Raw genomic sequence first — 17289 nt, forward strand, 5'->3', positions numbered from 1 at the left:
TTAGCAGGTGGTCTTTGTGTTAGCAGGTGGTCTTTGCGTTAGCAGGTGGTCTTTGCGTTAGCAGTGGGTCTTTGAATTGGCAGGTGAGTTTTGCGTTTGCAAGTGGTCTTTGCATTAGCAGGTGGTCTTTGCATTAGCAGTGGGTCTTTGAATTGGCAGATGGTTTTTGCGTTGGCAGTAGATCTTTGCGTTGGCAGGTGGTCTTTGGGTTAGCAGGTGGTCTTTGTGTTGGCAGGTGGTCTTTACGTTAGCAGGTGGTCTTTGCTTTAGCAGTGGATCTTTGAATTGGCAGGTTGTTTTTGCGTTGGCAGTAGGCCTTTGCGTTGGCAGGTGGTCTTTGCATTAGCACGTGGTTTTTGTGTTGGCAGGTGGTCTTTGCGTTGGCAGATTGTTTTTGCATTGGCAGGTGGTCTTTGCATTTGCAGGTGGTCTTTGCGTTAGCAGGTGGTCTTTGCGTAAGCAGTGGGTCTTTGTGTTGGCAGGTGGTCTTTGCGTTAGCAGGTGGTCTTTCAGTTAACAGGTGGTCTTCTTGTTAGCAGGTGGTCTTTTGGTTGGCAGGTGGTCTCTGCGTTGGCTGGTGATCTTTGCGTTGGAAGGGGTATTCACGTTAGCAGGTGGTCTTTGTGTTGACAGGTCGTCTTTGCGTTAGCAGGTGGTCTTTGCGTTGGCAGGTGGTCTCTGCATTGGCAGGTGGTCTCTACGTTGGCAGGTAGTCTTCGTGTTAGCAGGTGGTCTTTACATTGGCAGGCGGTCTCTACATTGGCTCGTGGTCTTTGTGTTGGCAGGTGGCCTTTGTGTTAGCAGGTGGTCTTTGCGTTAGCAGTGGGTCTTTGAATTGGCAGGTGGTTTTTTTGTTGGCAGTAGGTCTTTGCGTTGGCAGGTGGTCTTTGCGTAAGCAGGTGGTCTTTGTGTTGGCAGGTGGTATTTGCGTTAGCAGGTGGTCTTTGCGTTAGCAGTGGGTCTTTGAATTGGCAGGTTTTTTTGCGTTGGCAGTAGGACTTTGCGTTGGCAGGCGGTCTTTGCATTAGCAGGTTGTCTGTGTGTTGGCAGGTGGTCTTTGCGTTAGCAGGTAGTCTTTGCATTGGCAGTGCTCTTTGCGTTAGCAGGTGGTCCTTGCGTTAGCAGGTGGTCTTTCTGTTAACAGGTGGTCTTCTTGTTAGTAGGTGGTCTTTAAGTTGGCAGGTGGTCTTTCTCTTAACAGGTGGTCTTCTTGTTAGCAGGTGGTCTTTAAGTTGGCAGGTGGTCTCTGCGTTGGCTGGTGGTCTTTGCGTTGGCAGGGGCATTTGTGTTAGCAGGTGGTCTTTGTGTTGACAGGTGGTCTTTGGGTTAGCAGGTGTTCTTTGTGTTGGCAGGTGGTCTCTGCGTTGACAGTTGTTCTTCGTGTTAGCAGGTGGTCTTTACGTTAGCAGGTGGTCTTTGTGTTGACAGGTGGTCTTTGCGTCAGCAGGTGTTCTTTGCATTGGCAGGTGGTCTATGCGTTGGCTGGTGGTCTCTGCGTTGGCATGTGGTCTCTGCATTGGCTGGTGGACACTCCTCTTCGAGGCTTAGTGTTTGTTCAGCTTCTTGATGTATTCTGGGATGTTTTTCAGAATGTATGGTACCTCGTGCACTGGGCTGTGAATCGAACCCTGGCTACAACAGTGTCCATCTTTTGAGTGGTATTCCCCAAGACTTTTGCCTTCTTTTGCTGAGCCCATTTATGGTGGCCATAGGGTGCACTTTACTCCTTCTAACCAGGAACCTTGGACTCTCACAACCAAAGGGGTCCCCTTGCACGGGAGAACCCTGGAGGGGACACTACCCTGTTTTTGTCTTTTTTTCTTTAACCCAGGAACCGTATAGTAACATATTTTAGAATTAGTAACTGTTTGTGTTGCTGCAATTGTCTGAACAATTGTATACTGCAGAAGCGTATTTGATCGATGTACAATACACACATTGAAATCCCTTCAACAAATGTACTGATATCTCTTCAATACTGTGCTTAACTATATGAAAGTACTTGTTGTTAAATATCTTGTCGCTCAATACGTCAATAAAGAAATAATCTAATAGAAAAACACTAATTAATGGATGCGTTGGACACGTGCTTATTGAAAATCGGTGGTACCACCAAGAGATTATACTGCCCTAAATTTACTAACTTAGTAGATTTAATAATATAAGTTTATTAGTGCAATAGATTGTTGTGAGGTTTCAAATTTGATATCAATCGTCACTCCAGCTGTCCTAAGCAGACCGGGAGTGCCATTGTCTGATAGGGTATCTGCATTGCCAAAAGAAACAGATTTACTCTGCACCTTACACCTGGCAGTCAGGGTGTGATTTTTACATCCGTTTGTAAATAGACTGATCTTGTTATAAAGTTAGATGACGCAGTCATTATTGAGTAACTTGAAAGGATTCACTCTACACTGCCTGTGGGGTTTAATGACTAAGTGGTTAATTGAAATGATGATGTCAAAACTACTGTGCACGTGACTCGGGAATTCTAGGGATATACTACAGAAATAATTGGAGGCACCTGAACCGTCGCGCCTCAATAGGGACGTAACAGGTTCCTCTGAAAGTATCTGGAGAAAACACCTCCCTTACTCAATACGCTTGTTGACTTTGAGTACATTAGTGAAAGAATGGATTTTTCAAATGCAACCAGATAGGAAAGTGATGAGACCCTCCAGATAGTCGGTTAATTGCATTACTATTGTGAATGGTAATCCATGCTTGGATACGGCTACTGGGTGTAGCAGTGTTGGCGGTAAGTATACTTACACTCCTCCCAAGCTTCTTAATACTTTCGGGCTGATTACCTACCAGAAAGCACTAATGCCGCTCAATTATCACAGGATTATTTCACTCTGATTAAAAGAATACCCAGAAGAGAGAGGATGGACTATCCTCACGTGCGCTCCTATGAACACCCTGAGGAAGGCTCAGTGGCATGATAATGAGAGGAAAGAGCCACAAAGCTATTTGAGACGTCGACTTAGAAAAATGAGAACTGATTTTTCTTTGGGTGAGATACTACTGGGGTAAAAAATAACAGACAGTGCTTGAAATTAGAATGAAGTTAAAAAAAACTTGGGAACGTAATCCATATGTTGACTGATCTCATGTATGCGTCTTGGATTCAGGTTTCCAAACCAGCTAGAGCTACCAGCAATTAAAGCATTGCTTCATAGTCTCAATATAATTTTGGTCCAAACACCTGGCCATACTATTCGACAACATTTTGGAATCCCACACTATCCCCGACTCCTGGAGAGGAAGTATATTGCACCCAATATTTAAATCAGGGGCTCGTACAAATCCCTCAAATTACAGGCTGATAGCCCATATAGATGTTGAGGCAAAAATCTACGCAGCCAACTTGCTTAAGGATTTAGAAGATTGGGTAGATAACATCAAACTGATCCCCAACACACAGACAGTTTTCGAGCCGGAATGGGCACTTTAGCAAACATTTCCGCTGTCACACTTCTGGCCAATCAATCCATCACAAATTCCAAAGTATTGTACACGTGTTACGTGGACCTCAAGGCGGCCTTTGATAAGGTCCCTAGACAAGCCTTGTGGGCAAAAATGGAATCTTGGGGCGCACCTACAAATTTATTGAATGCAATCATAGACCTCTATTCGGAAACATGGGTTCAAATAAAAATGGGAGATGGTTGAAGCCTAACAAACAAAATCACTACCATCAACGGCCTAAAACAAGGGTGCGTTCTGGCCCCATGTTTATTTAATATATACACAGCCGACCTAGACAACTACCTACGTTCAACATTAGGCGATCCTCCTAAACTGGGGAATGTGAGAATAGTAAGTTTGCAATATGCAGATGACATAGTGTTGCTCTCCCAAACGCCCCGTGGCCTACAACGACTAATAAACAAATTGGCAGAATACATAGACGCAAACCAACTACAGATAAACTTTAAAAAAAACAAAGGTCATGTGTTTTTCCAGTCCAAAGAAAAAAATACCAAAATTCATTTGGACAATTAACAGCAACAGTTTGGACCGCGAGGAGATGTACAAGTATTTGGGATTGACTTTGGATAGCCATCTTAATTACAAGCAACACCAAGAACATCGGAAAACAAAAGCTAAACAACTATTGTTTGCATTTAAAACCTTGCAAAAAAAACTCAGTGACAGCTCCATTACTCACTTAATAAAGGTTGTGTCATCAAAATGTTTACCTGCAATTACATAGGGTTCTGAACTATTAAATGCAAAGGATGCATTATCCTTGAATATCGCCCAAACCAGTCTCTTCAAAAAACTGTTCATCATCCCGCGCCATATCTCACAAGACCGGATAAGACTTGAATTCGGGCTAAAGAATCAGACCATGGCAAGACAGGTAGCACTGGTCAAATATTATTGGAGAATGCATGCAGCAGAGGACGACTCCCTGGTACATTACTGCTGGCTGGAAGTCGAAAAGCAATCCAAACTGACCAACTCGATTCATTCGTTCCTAAAAAAATCGATTGAGGCTTTAAAGTTAGAGGAAGTATGGCAAACAACACCATCCTACTTGGAGTTTAAACAATTGGTCAACAAAATAGTTAACCAAATGTCCCAAGACCAGGATAAAGGCACGTTGTCCAAGAAAACAAACGCATGGACGGTGCTCCCGACGGGGGCGTGGCTTAGCACGCGATGTAGTCGGACGTGCCCGGGCTGAGCTCCGAGTGAAACTCCCCTACCACGGGCCATTTCTCCGGCATTTTCCACAGCAGCCGGCCCACACTCGCACCGAGTGTGCCCGGGAGCCTGATCCGCCGCCCGAGAGACTTTGGGGGAGATCGGTGACACGGACCCTCCGGCCGGCGGGAGCCCCAGCAGTTACCCGGCCGGGGCCCGCTTCCGGCCGGCAGCACCGGCTACTCGAGCCCGGGGATCCGGCCCTTCGAGGTAGGCCGCACCGCGCACACCCACCCCCGGGCTGCACGGGGTGGGGGACAGGACCGCACCACAGCGTCTGGTGCCTCAAGCGACCCCACTGCCCGGGAGCCCCTAGATTTGGTGGCGAAGTTGGCACCCTCGGCCACTCGGGTCTGGAGAATCGGCCCACATAGTCGGCTATGCCAGGGACACCCCGCTGGGCCACACAGTGCACAGGAAAGGACTGCACCGCACCGATTGGGGCCACCAGTGACCCTGCTGCCCGAGAGCCCTTGCCATTGACGGTGGAGGCGGCGCCCTCGAGCGAACTGGGCCCCTGTCCTCTCTCTACCCTGGGGTGGTTTCCGGCCAGCGGCGGGCCTGGCCTGAGTCCGGGGATCCGGCCCACACTTAGCAACAGCCACAGCCACACTCGTGAAGCCCTGCTGGAAGGCGATTCCGCCGTACTTATGGTGGCGCAGTGCACACCGGGGGTGCTGAACTCGGCTACGCAGGTGCGGATCCCGTGAATACCCACGCATAGCGCCTCCTGATCCACCCCACGCCGAGGGACACGACGCCCTGCACCGCCATTGGTGTTATCCTGTGCCACCCGGACAGACTGATCCTCCCGAACCCGGAGGAACAAGGGCAGCCAGAGTGGCCGTGTGGCCTGGATTAACTAGTCTACACGCGGCCTACTAAGAGGAGAGTCACCATTGCGCCATCTGAAGGGACGTCCAATAGCGCACAGACGCTCCTACACCAACTGCGGCGCAACCTTTATACCCTCCCTAGGCGGTATCACTGAGCGGGATCCCGGGTGCCCTGGCGGGATTGCGATCTCCTCACCAGTTATACAACGTCCAGAGTGGGCGACGCGGAGTGCTGGACCCCGTGACCAACACGCCCAAGACCCTGCAGTGCTGGTTGTGGAGGCCTGCCGTCCCGGCCGCCTTGCAGTGCTGACCAGTCCCATGTCAGGAGGGACTAGAGCGAGGACTGGAACCGGAGGGGCGCAAAACAAGGGGAAGATGGCGAAGAACCCCGAGGCTGACTAGACTGCCTCCAAACTGGACACCATGCTGGCGGCCATGGAGCGATTGGAAGAGTCCATGCAGTTGACCCGTACATCCCTGGAGACCAAGATAGACAAGGTGGCAGTGGACTTGACGCACCTCAGGGCGGACCACAAGAAACTATCCGAACGAACCTCGGTCCTGGAACAGACTATGGCGGAGGCCTCGCCCAAGTTGGTACAGACGGATAAGCACATACGTGACCTCCTCAATCGAGTGGAGTTTCTCGAGGACAGGGCGGAGGATGCGGAAGGGCGTGCCCGGAGGAACAATATACGCATAGTAGGCCTACCGGAACGCTGGGAGCGGAGGGAAGCGGCGGAACATATGGAGGACTGGCTCCGCGAACTGTTACCGGAGGGCACGCTGTCACCACACTTTGTAGTGGAGAGGGCGCACCGGGTGCCATCCCGTCCACCCCCGGAGGGCTCCAACCCCAGACCAATGCTTATGCGGGTGCTGAACTACCGCGACCGGGACACCATCCTGCGTGAAACCAGGAAACTGTCAGACATTAAAGTGGACAATGCAAAGGTAATGTTCTTCCCCGACTACACGGTACAAGTCCAGCGGCAGCGCCACTCGTTCATGGCAGTGAAGCAGAGACTCAGGCGTTTGGCTCTCAAGTACTCGTTACTATTCCTGGCACGCCTCCGGGTGGTAGCGCAAGATAAGACACATTTCTTTGACACTCCTGAGGCGACTGAGGCCTGGCTAGATTCTGGAGTCGATACGGGTCGTGGGACCGCACCGCCAGAGCCGCGCTGAAACCGTGGCGCCCTCAGACGGAGGCATCGGCGCCCCTCGCCGGCCAGGTCGTTCACAGCGGATAAAGAGATGGGCCCCACGCCAGAACAAATACAAAGCGAACAGCAAGAAGCCCTCCGGATGGCAGCCGAGCTCAGTGGATCACAGTCGCCTATCCTGATCTCCAACGCCAGTCCCGGATCACGTGGGAGCGAGGATGACGAATACTTATACGGAATGCCGGATGAACAGGTAACAGAGGGCCTACCGGATGTCACACCCCAAACGGCGGACCTGATAGCGTAGTGAGCTCCCTCACTCTGTTCTTGGACGGACTACAGCGGATGGCGCCACGTAGGAGGCAGTGAACTACATTGGAAGACCCACTTGGAGAGCCCACCGGGGCTTCTGAAGACCTCAGACAGTACTATCGGCACTGTCCCCGGGGCCCGTGCCCTGCAGCCCGCCTACCTACCCTGGTGAACCCTGAGCTGCTCTCACTGCCAGGAGGGGGGTCGGAGTTACACTATCTGTGGTACGTCAGAGACATAGTGTTTAAGGGGTGGCCGGACCCCTAGAGGTGAGTGTCCCTCGGGGGTGAAAGTGGGGGCTTCCGGAGCGATGTGTCCCGGTTCTGGGACGGTGGGCACTTTGGCCCTGGATGTGAACACTGACATTGACTTCTGATGGCTTTTGGCTCGCAGCCCGTGGAGGGGAGACACCACAGCTCTCTTAGCCTGGTGAACTATCATACACTGCTTGTTTTGCATACTCTGTCACCCCCCCCCCATTGAACTCACGGATTAATTGAGCTCATTAGAGCGTTTGAGCGACGACACGTTTCGTTGTTGCCCTTTTGGCATTATGGTTCTGTTAGTATTCTTTTTGAGACTAGTGTCGGCACTGACATGTCAAAGTTTATGTCCCTGTATCTGTGTGGGGTGGCGGGCTGAAATCCTGGTCATTGGTTTCTGCTGTTATGCTTGTGTGGATGGGGCGGGCTGAAATCCTGGTCATTGGTTTCTGCTGTTATGCTTGTGTGGCCGGGGCGGGCTGGAGATTGGGGGGGGGTGTGAGGGTAATTGGGAGATGTGGAAACTGTGATGACTACGGTTAAATTTTGTACCTGGAATGTCAGGGGCATGCACACACCCTCACGTCGATATCAAGTGTACTCCTATCTTAGAAGACATCAAGTACAGATCGCATTGTTGCAGGAGACCCACCTGGCAGCCGTGGAGGTCGCCACACTTCGCCGTAGATGGAGGGGGCAGGTATATGCCACAGGCTTCTCAGCGTTTGCGCGCGGGACCCTGGTCTGGGTACGACCGGGGGTTCCATTTGCACTGACATATAGCAACATTGACGCAGAGGGGCATTATGTATTCATACAGGGCAGACTGGACGGGCAACAGATAGTTATAGCCTCCATCTACGCGCCCAATGTCGAACAGGGGAGGTTCCTGGCGAGACTGTCGACGGGGATTGCACCTTGGTCTGACGTGCCACTATTATTGGGTGGCGATTATAACAGCTTATTAGATGTCTCCCTCGATCGCTCGTCTTCTCCGGCGGTTGTCGCGCCAGCCCAAGCAACCTCCAGGGCCCTTCTTGATTGGGCGACACAGTGGAACTCGCAGGATGCTTGGCGAGTCAGGAACCCTAACGCCCGGGTATACTCCTACTTCTCTGGGGCCCACTCATTGCACGTCAGATTAGACAGGTATATGATGTCCCATGACTTGATTCCTCACGTGACAGAAACAGATTACCTGGGGCGGACACACTCTGATCACAACCCACACACTTTGGATTACGGGTGGAAACGCCCACGCCCGCCTGTGCCCACATGGCGCCTGCAGCCGGATCTCTTACTCGATACGCCATTCCGAGAGGAGATGTCCAGGAGGATAATACAATACTTTGAGGACAATGGCGACTCTGCCTCATCCCCGAAAATTGAGTGGGACGCCTTTAAGACAGTGACCCGAGGGAGCTGTCTCGGTGTGCAGGCAGGCCTGCGGGGACAGGTGGAGCGGGATCTGATGAAAGCGGAGGCGACTTTACTAGACAAAGAGCGGGAAGCGGTAGAGGGCGATGACTCCCAGTTGATTACTGCCAGGGCAGATCACGCCCTTTTGATGGAGAGGCTGAAGAACCTTAATTTTGCGGCACACTCTGCACGCACCCACAACACAGGTGACAAGCCAGGCAGACTCCTATCATGGCTGATACGTCAGGATACTCAATCGACGTCGGTGCTGTCGATCCGTACGACTCAGGGCGCTGAAGTCTTCACCCAAAAACTGATACATGAGGCGTTCACAGCACATTACAGGTCCTTGTACAGCTCACGACTGAGAGCCACTGAGGTGGAGATTGCAGACTACCTAGCGACACTGCAGCTACCTGCGGCCACTCGCGCCCAACAGGCGGAGCTGGGAGCGGATCTTACTAGTGAGGAGCTACGAGAGGTGATTTTTTCCCTCTCTAATGGAAAGGCGCCGGGCCCGGCCGGCCTCCCGGCCGAGTTTTACAAGGCCTATTCCTTGTTATTAATACCGGAAGAGTGTACAAGGCGGCATTTGAAGATGCTGAACTTCTGGCGTCTCTGAACGAGGCCAATGTGATCTCCCTGCTGAAACCAGGCAGGGAAGCGTGCGAGCTGGGATCTTACAGACCGTTAGCGCTCCTTAATACAGACTACAAGATCTTGGCGGCGACATTGGCTCGGAGGCTTGCGCCCCTAGTTCCCACACTGGTGCACTCTGACCAGAACGGCTTTGTGCCCACCCTCAGCACGTCTTACAACATACGTCGCTTCTTTAGAGTCCAACGCTACGCGATCTCCAACTGGCCATGCTCAGGGTGTATAATACTCGATCTGGAAAAGGCGTTTGATTCGGTGGAATGGCCCTTTCTGCTCCAGGTGCTCGAAAAGTATGAGCTGGGCGACGCCCATATCCAGATGGTGGAGCTCCTGTACCAAGCGCCCGAGGTGCGAGTCAGGACCGTGCGGCTATTTTCTGACAGAATAAGGATCAGGAGAGGCACCAGACAGGGATGTCCCCTCTCTCCCCTGATATTCGCGCTCGTGATGGAGCCGTTGGCAGCGCTGCTCCGGACCTCCGGAGCCACCTGGGGCATCCCACTGGCAGATGGGACACACTTGGTGTCTCTATATGCCGATGACTTGCTGTTATATGTCAGGGACCTCACCTGCATACCTGCGGCACTCACAGACATCTTTCGGGTGTTCGGGGATATGTCGGGGCTCCGTGTCAACTGGTCAAAATCAGGGGTCTATGCGTTCAGTGAAACTATGCCACAATGTATAGTGCGAATGATGGGCGAGGAGCTTCGGTGGCACCCGACGGTCTTCCGGTACTTAGGGATCCTCATATATCGGGATCCCGTTGATCTCCTAGAGGGCAACCTCGTAAGAGCCATCTCCTCGTTATCGGCCCAGGTCACGTTCTGGAACTCCCTCCCACTGAATGTGCCGGCTCGAGTAGCGTTGACAAAGATGATAATGCTCCCCAGGCTCCTCTACTTTTATGCTAACCTTCCGGTGTATGTGCCGATGCGTATATTCAAGGGATTGGAAGCCCTCACCAGGCGCCTGATTTGGAATAAAGGGCGCCCCCGGGTGGCATTGAGGACCCTCTACGCGGCTACGGAATCTGGAGGCCTGGCGGTCCCCAATCAGGAACTATATTACCTAGCGGCCCAACTGCAGTGGGTTGCCTATTGGCTTAGTGGCAGGAACCTGATGGACACGGCCACGGAAGACACTACCCTGACCCTGACTCAGGTGCTAATGCTCTTCCACCCCCTGACGCGGGGCCGGCCTCCCGACCAGATCTACTTAGCTGTCGCAAGACAGTGCTTTGTGCGAAGCCTCAGACTTACTAAAGGCACGGTGCCGTATGTCCCGAACATGCCGCTGCTGGGGACCCCCTGGGAGAGTGGTGTGATGTCCTCATCCGTGCTATGCAGTTGGACTGCGGCGGACTTGGACAGTCTAGGTGACTTATATAGTGATGGGGAGCTACTGTCCTTTGAGACTCTGACCGCCGACACAGATCTGCCGGCGGGGCAGTTCCTGACACACGCTAAGCTTCTCCGAGTGCTGACGGGGACGTGGGGAGATCTGACTCAGGAACCAACCACACATATGTTAATACAGTACCTGCATGTGATGGGCGATGGTTCCCATCTGGTGCACTGGCTGGCACAGACACTGCACCATCATACTCAGTTCTCCTCCCAACAACTGAGAGAGAAGTGGACGGCCGACCGGGGTAGTGAATGGTCGGACAAACAATGGGCCGCAGTGCTGGCTGGCGCAAGGAACATTCCTCGTAATGCGAGATTTAAGATCATCCAATATTACATAATACACCGTGCGTATTTGTCCCCGGACAAACTAAATCGCTACTTCGGCCTTGCCTCTTCAGCGTGCCCCAGGTGCGGACTCCTGAACTCGGATCTGCTACACGCACTCTGGAGTTGCCCTCACCTTACCATGTATTGGTCGGCGGTCACTGACACATTAGCGGCAGCCACGGGCGACACTCTTCCTAAGACGTGGGAGGCATGCCTACTGGGGCTCTACAAGAGGACCAAGCAGACCAAACTGCAGGCACGTTTCTGGGACCTGGGGCTCATAACAGCCAAGCGGCTCATCACAAAACGCTGGAAGAATAATGCCCCCCCCCGCGACCGGTGGACTGGCGTCGCTCATTTGCCAACTGGGCTAGCGCAGAGAGCGTGACATTACACAGAGAGGAGACGGCGGGACTTCAAATGTACCCAATTGCCCAAGAGTGGGACACTACTCTGACTGCATACCATCAGGCTTGTATCCAGGCTGAACGCTTAGTTATGGAGCGGTGATAGATCCGTCACCCTTACATTTCTGGAGTCAGACCTCTCCCCCCCCCTGTTGTTTCCCTCCCCCCTCCCCCCGCCCCAACATACCTCTCCCCCCTGCCCCCCCGGCCGCTGGGGTAACGCCCGACAAAGTCTGCTTGCTATTATTCCCCCCTACCACCACATGGCCGCAGCGATCCTCAATCCACGACCATTCCCATCCCCACACTGTCCACATACAGCGTTACATAAAACATTAGTGTCACTGATACACTGCTGTACACGCAAACACTAGTCCGATTGTTGTTGATGTGTTTTCCCTCCTACTTCCGTTATTTCCCTATTATTTATTTATTTATTTATTTTTCTCCTTTATTCTCTTGATTGGCAGTTGGCATTGTTTCTGCTGCGCTCATGATGATGTTGATCTCTCCCGTTCCATTTAACTTTTCTTCAATGTTTATTAAATACTGCCATGATCACACGACTATAGCCCTGTATCCCATATGGTAATGTGGGATGTGATTCCTGTCTCTGACATCGTCCGTGCCACCCAGGGAACACAGCCTGGACCAACTGCTGTTGACTATCATGAACACTTTGGCCCCTCTGCAGTGACATATGCTGCAGGCACTGCAACCTAAGATTTCTCCTGAGACTGAGAATGAGAAATTTCCTAGTTCACACAATGGAAAGTTTCAATTCTATTAAGGACGCGGAGGCGAGGATTTTGCTAGTCCTTTCTTCATTTTTAATGACAGCAAGTTAAAAGAATAAAGAAAAAATACATCGAACCATGAACTACCCTAACCAACATGGCAGCGGTAGTCATGGTGACCCAATGGCCAATCAGAGTCCATACAATAGCATAAAGAGGTCCCACGACGGAAGTCCTTCCTCTTTCTCTGCTGCCGGTGAAAAGAAGTCTCCTACCCTTTAGTCCGTTTTCTGATCGGAGCCTAGGGAAGAGATAAAAAATAATAATATCTCGTCCAGAACAATGCTGAAGCATCTTATACAATGCAAAGGAAGAGGGTAAAAAACAACTGCAACAGAAGCAGTAAATATGCATAAAACATATCATTCAATGTATACATCATTTATAATAAAACATAATACTTCCCTCGAATGAAGATCAGAGTTTGAATTACATAAGATCGGGAGGGAAGGCTAGAAAAAGCCAGGGTGGGAAAATCCTCGCCTCCGCGTCCTTAATAGAATTGAAACTTTCCATTGTGTGAACTAGGAAATTTCTCATTCTATGTCAGGAAGCGGAGGCGAGGATTTTGCTTGTTTAAAGCTTACTCACCACCAAAGAAGTTGCCTCATGGATTGGTTTAAAATAAAACTTCTTAAAAGTTGAATCCGAAGACCAATCCGCGGCATTCATGATATCTTCCAATCTGCCCCCAACCTGGACAGCCTTGGAAGCCATGGCGCCTCTCGTGGAGTGAGCGCCAAAGTTTGAAGTATTAATACCTGCTTCGGACATGATCCACCTGACCCATCTGGCAATGGTGGGAGAAGAAACCGCTTTGAAAGGTTTCTTAATCGCAATTAGTAATTGTCTTTCGCCCGGGGGGCGCAATTCCAAAGTTACATTCTCATAAGCCTTGAGGCAACGAACCACACAAAGTTTAGGTGCCTCCGGAAAGGCTGGATAAGATACTGACCTGGTATTACACTTTGTTCGTCTAGAGACAGTAAAAGTAACACCTTCTGGTGTAAAAATTCTGGCAGAAATATCAAGAGCCCGAACATCAGAAGCCCTTTTGCAGGAAATGAGACAAAGGAGAATAGCCAACTTAGCCGAAAGCTCCTTGCGTGAAAGATATTCGTTATCCTGCCAGGAAGTGAGGAAACGTAAAACCACATTCACATCCCAAAGACCAGAATAACGTGGTTCTGGAGGGCGCGAAAGGCGAATACCCCTGAGTAGTTTGCAAACCCAAGGGTGTTCACCCACCGGAGAACCATCCACAAGGGCATGACCCGCAGAAATTGCTGACCTGAAGGAATTGATGGTACAATAAGCAAGTTTGTCCTGAAAAAGCTTAGCAAGGAAGTTAATAACTTCAGTCACAGGAGAGCCCACGGGATCCAAGTGTTTTGCCACACACCAACGAACCCATCTGTTCCAGGCCGACCGGTATCGCTTAGTGGTACTAGGGGCCCATGCTCGTTGAATGAGGAGCTCAGCGTCTTTCGAAAGTGAGTCGTTAGACCAACGTCCCCTGAAATCCTCCAGGCCATGAGACGTAGATGGCCTTGGAGAACCAGAGGATGTGGATGACCCAATGGATCCGTCAGAATGAGATTGGATAAGGGGAGCCGAATAGGACTGTCCCAAGATAACTCCAGAAGAGAAGGGAACCAGCATTGAGCTTTCCATATAGGAGTGATCAATATGAGAGAGGCTCGTTGTCTGCGGACCTGGGCTGCCACCCTTTGAATGAATAAGAACGGGGGAAAGGCGTAAGCTGGAAACCGGGACCAGTCTTGAAGGAACGCATCCACTGCTTCCGCACCCGGATCCGGTTTCCAGCTGAAGAACCTGGGAAGTTGGGCGTTCCATCTGGACGCAAACAAGTCCACCTGAGGAAGGCCCCAAATCTCTGAGATCATTTGAAAGACCGCCGGATCCAGCCTCCAATCGCTGGCATCCCGGAAGTTCCTGGATTGCCAATCCGCTACAGAGTTCAATTCGCCGGGAAGATACTCTGCCAGGACTGAAATCTGGCGAAGAAGACAATAGTTCCAGAAGTCCTTTGCTAGGTCCGCTAGGACTTTGGAGTGGGTGCCGCCCAGGCGATTGATATACCTGACTGCCGTCGTGTTGTCCATCCGAAGGAGGACACAACACGAGACCTTGTTCGTTGTGAACGAGCGAATGGCGAACGAACCCGCAAGGAGTTCCAAGCAATTGATGTGGAGATGAAGTTCCTCCTCCGTCCATCTGCCTCCCACAGAAAGGGAGCCGCACCGGGCACCCCATCCTTGGCGGCTGGCATCCGACTCGATCACCAGATCCGGACGGGAGCCAAAAATCGCCTTCCCATTCCACGCATCCATGTGATCCAGCCACCAAAGGAGTTCCGACCTTGCTTCCATGGATAAAGAAATGAGTTCCGAATAAGTGAGGCCTTTGCGGAGATGAAACGCTTTGAGTCTTTGGAGAGCTCTGTAATGAAGCGGGCCTGGAAAAATGGCCTGAATCGACGAGGATAGTAAGCCCACTATCCTGGCCAGGAGACGGAGGGAAATCCTGTCTCGACGGAGGACTTTGCGAATCTCCTTCTTGATTTTTATGATCTTTTGAGAAGGGAGATGTAACGTCGCCTCCGTAGTCTTTATCAGAAATCCTAGAAAAATCATCTCCTGTTGAGGGATTAGCTCTGATTTCTGGGCGTTGATGATGAACCCCAGAGATTGAAGAGTAGTTATGGTCATCTGAAGTTGATGGAGGAGGAGGACTTTGGACTGATTCATTAAAAGAATGTCGTCCAAATAAATTATCAGACGAAATCCCATGGTACGGAGGTGTTCCACTACAGGATGTAGGAGCTTGGTGAAGCACCAAGGAGCAGAGGAAAGACCAAAGGGGAGAGTAAGAAACTCGTAAATCTGTTCTCTCCAACTGAATTGGAGGAATCGACGATGTGGAGGGTAAATTGGGACTGAAAGATAAGCGTCCTTCAGATCCAAACGTACCAACCAATCGTTTTGCAGAAGAAGATCCCTCAAAAGATGGATGCCTTCCATCTTGAAATGTCTGTATATGAGCCATTCGTTGAACGAACGGAGATTGATGACTGGTCTGAACCCTTTGTCTTTTTTCTCGACCAGAAAGATGTTGCTGAGAAAACCGTTTGGATGAAGAGAGGAAAGAGAGATAGCGCCTTTTCGCAGCATAGCATGAATTTCCACGTCTATAAGCTCTTGGTCTGCAAGAGAAAAAACCAACGGTCGAGGACGCGAGAGTTGAACAGGGGAGCCGTAAAACTCTATGTGAAAGCCTTGAACCGTTTCTAGAACCCAAGGGTCTGATGTGAGACGTGACCATGCCTGAAGAAAAAGAGCAATCCTTCCCCCCAGACGTTCTGGAGAGATGATGGAAAAACTCACCGTTGAATCCTTTGGCGTTGTATTGGTTGCCACCACGTCCTCTGCCCTGTCCTCTGCCTCCTCGGGAAGGATAAAAGGAACCTTGACGTCCGTCGTTCCATCCGTTGTTCCTTTTGAACTGACCTCTATTGGGACCTTGTTGAAATTGGCGGCCGGAAGAGCGACCCCTGCCTCTGCCGGCCCCACCAAAAACCTTTTTAGGGAACATCTTTTTCATTGAAGCCTGGGCCTTGTCAAGGGCCGAAAAAGTAGCCACAAATTTGCCAAGTTCTTTGACAAAGGGATCGCCAAACAAAGTACCCTGCGCTACTGAACCTGCCTCTGAGGATGATAATTCACCCAGTTTAGGGTCAATCTTAAGCAGAAGAGATCTACGACGCTCCGCAGAGAGAGCACAGTTGGCATTGCCAAGGAGGCAAACTGCCCTCTGTGCCCATCCAGCCACGTCATCTACAGGTAGAGGCATACCAGATTCTTTAGAGCGTTGAGCAAGCTCAATGATTTTGGTCAGAGGACCTACAACATCCAACAGCTTATCTTGACAAGCCTTCCAAGATCTGTCAATTCCTTTCTTGGGGTCCTTTACATACTTAGCGAAAAAAGTACACAACTTTGGATCTATTTCTGGCGTAGATGCCACTCTATTGGGAAGAGAAGGGCGAGGACACTCAGAGCGTAAACGTAATCTGACATCTTGAGAAAGGGGCTGTCTAAGCTTAGCGGCCACATAATCAGCCGTAGATTTTTCAGGGACCCACTCCGAGGAGCGCGGTCTATAAATAGAATTAGGATCAAACATATCTGGGGCAACAAAGTCACCTTCCCCACAATCAGAGACATTAGATTTAGGGCGCCAAGACCTACTAATGTCAGACATATCCTCAGAAGATGCGTCATCATCTTCTTCCTCAAAGTCATCCTCGTCATCAATTCCCTCTGAGGGAAACCCTTCTTCCGGGTCAAGGTCTTGGGTGGAAGTACCACCAATATTCCCGGGTGAGTCGTCCCCCCGGAAGGGTGCGCTTCTTAGCGTGCGCGCACTCTTATGGAATACCTCAGCAAGTCTGTTGAAGCCTTCCAGGTGCCCCGCGTCACGCTTTCTGGCCGTGCGTGAAGGAACAGAAATCACTCCACTAGGCCCAGCCCCACTGTCCCCAAAAACACCTGAACCAGATTTAAAAACATGGGCAGACAGTTTATTGACACTATCCTGTAGAGGTGCCAAAGCCTGGGCTATAGCCGAAGATAGGAGTCTGTCCACCTCTACAGGAGGGCGCACTAAGGGCTGAGGAGGCTGTTCAGAGTCAACAGCCATATCAATATCCTGACGAGCCTGCATTTGCGCAGATGACCGGGCACCCATACAAAAGAAAACACCCCAAACTAATTAACAGGGGATGTTCCCCACACAGGCACCCACAAAAATAAAATCGTCAAGCAAAAACACTCAAAAACCGACTGAATCCTGATTTAAAGATTTTTAATAAATATCAGGGAAAAAATCCAGTCAACACGATCTTGCCGCCACCAGCAGCGTCAGTGTGGGGAACGAGACAGAAAGATACAC

General features: G+C 50.8%; 1 protein-coding gene across 1 annotated transcript; it reads right to left on the reverse strand.

Moving 5' to 3' along the window:
- Positions 1-12533: 12533 nt before the first annotated feature.
- On the reverse strand, positions 12534-17085 carry LOC147716786 (uncharacterized). Its single transcript, XM_086919777.1, has 2 exons — positions 15723-17085; positions 12534-12556 (listed from the first exon to the last, which is right to left on the reverse strand). The coding sequence occupies exons 1-2, from the start codon at positions 17083-17085 to the stop codon at positions 12534-12536; spliced, it is 1386 nt and encodes a 461-aa protein (XP_086775903.1).
- Between the last annotated feature and the right edge of the window lie 204 nt (positions 17086-17289).

The sequence above is a fragment of the Lissotriton vulgaris genome, chromosome 5 (assembly GCF_964263255.1).
Source record: "Lissotriton vulgaris chromosome 5, aLisVul1.2, whole genome shotgun sequence".
NCBI classification, from domain to species: Eukaryota; Metazoa; Chordata; class Amphibia; order Caudata; family Salamandridae; genus Lissotriton; species Lissotriton vulgaris.

Excerpts from the sequence above, each read along its gene's own strand:
- LOC147716786 (XM_086919777.1), bottom strand. The coding sequence starts at position 17,085 with ATGGGTGCCCGGTCATCTGCGCAAATGCAGGCTCGTCAGGATATTGAT. Across the intron at positions 12,557-15,722 it reads CAACGCCAAAGGATTCAACG|GCTCCGATCAGAAAACGGAC; the intron begins GTGAGTTTTTCC and ends TCTCTTCCCTAG.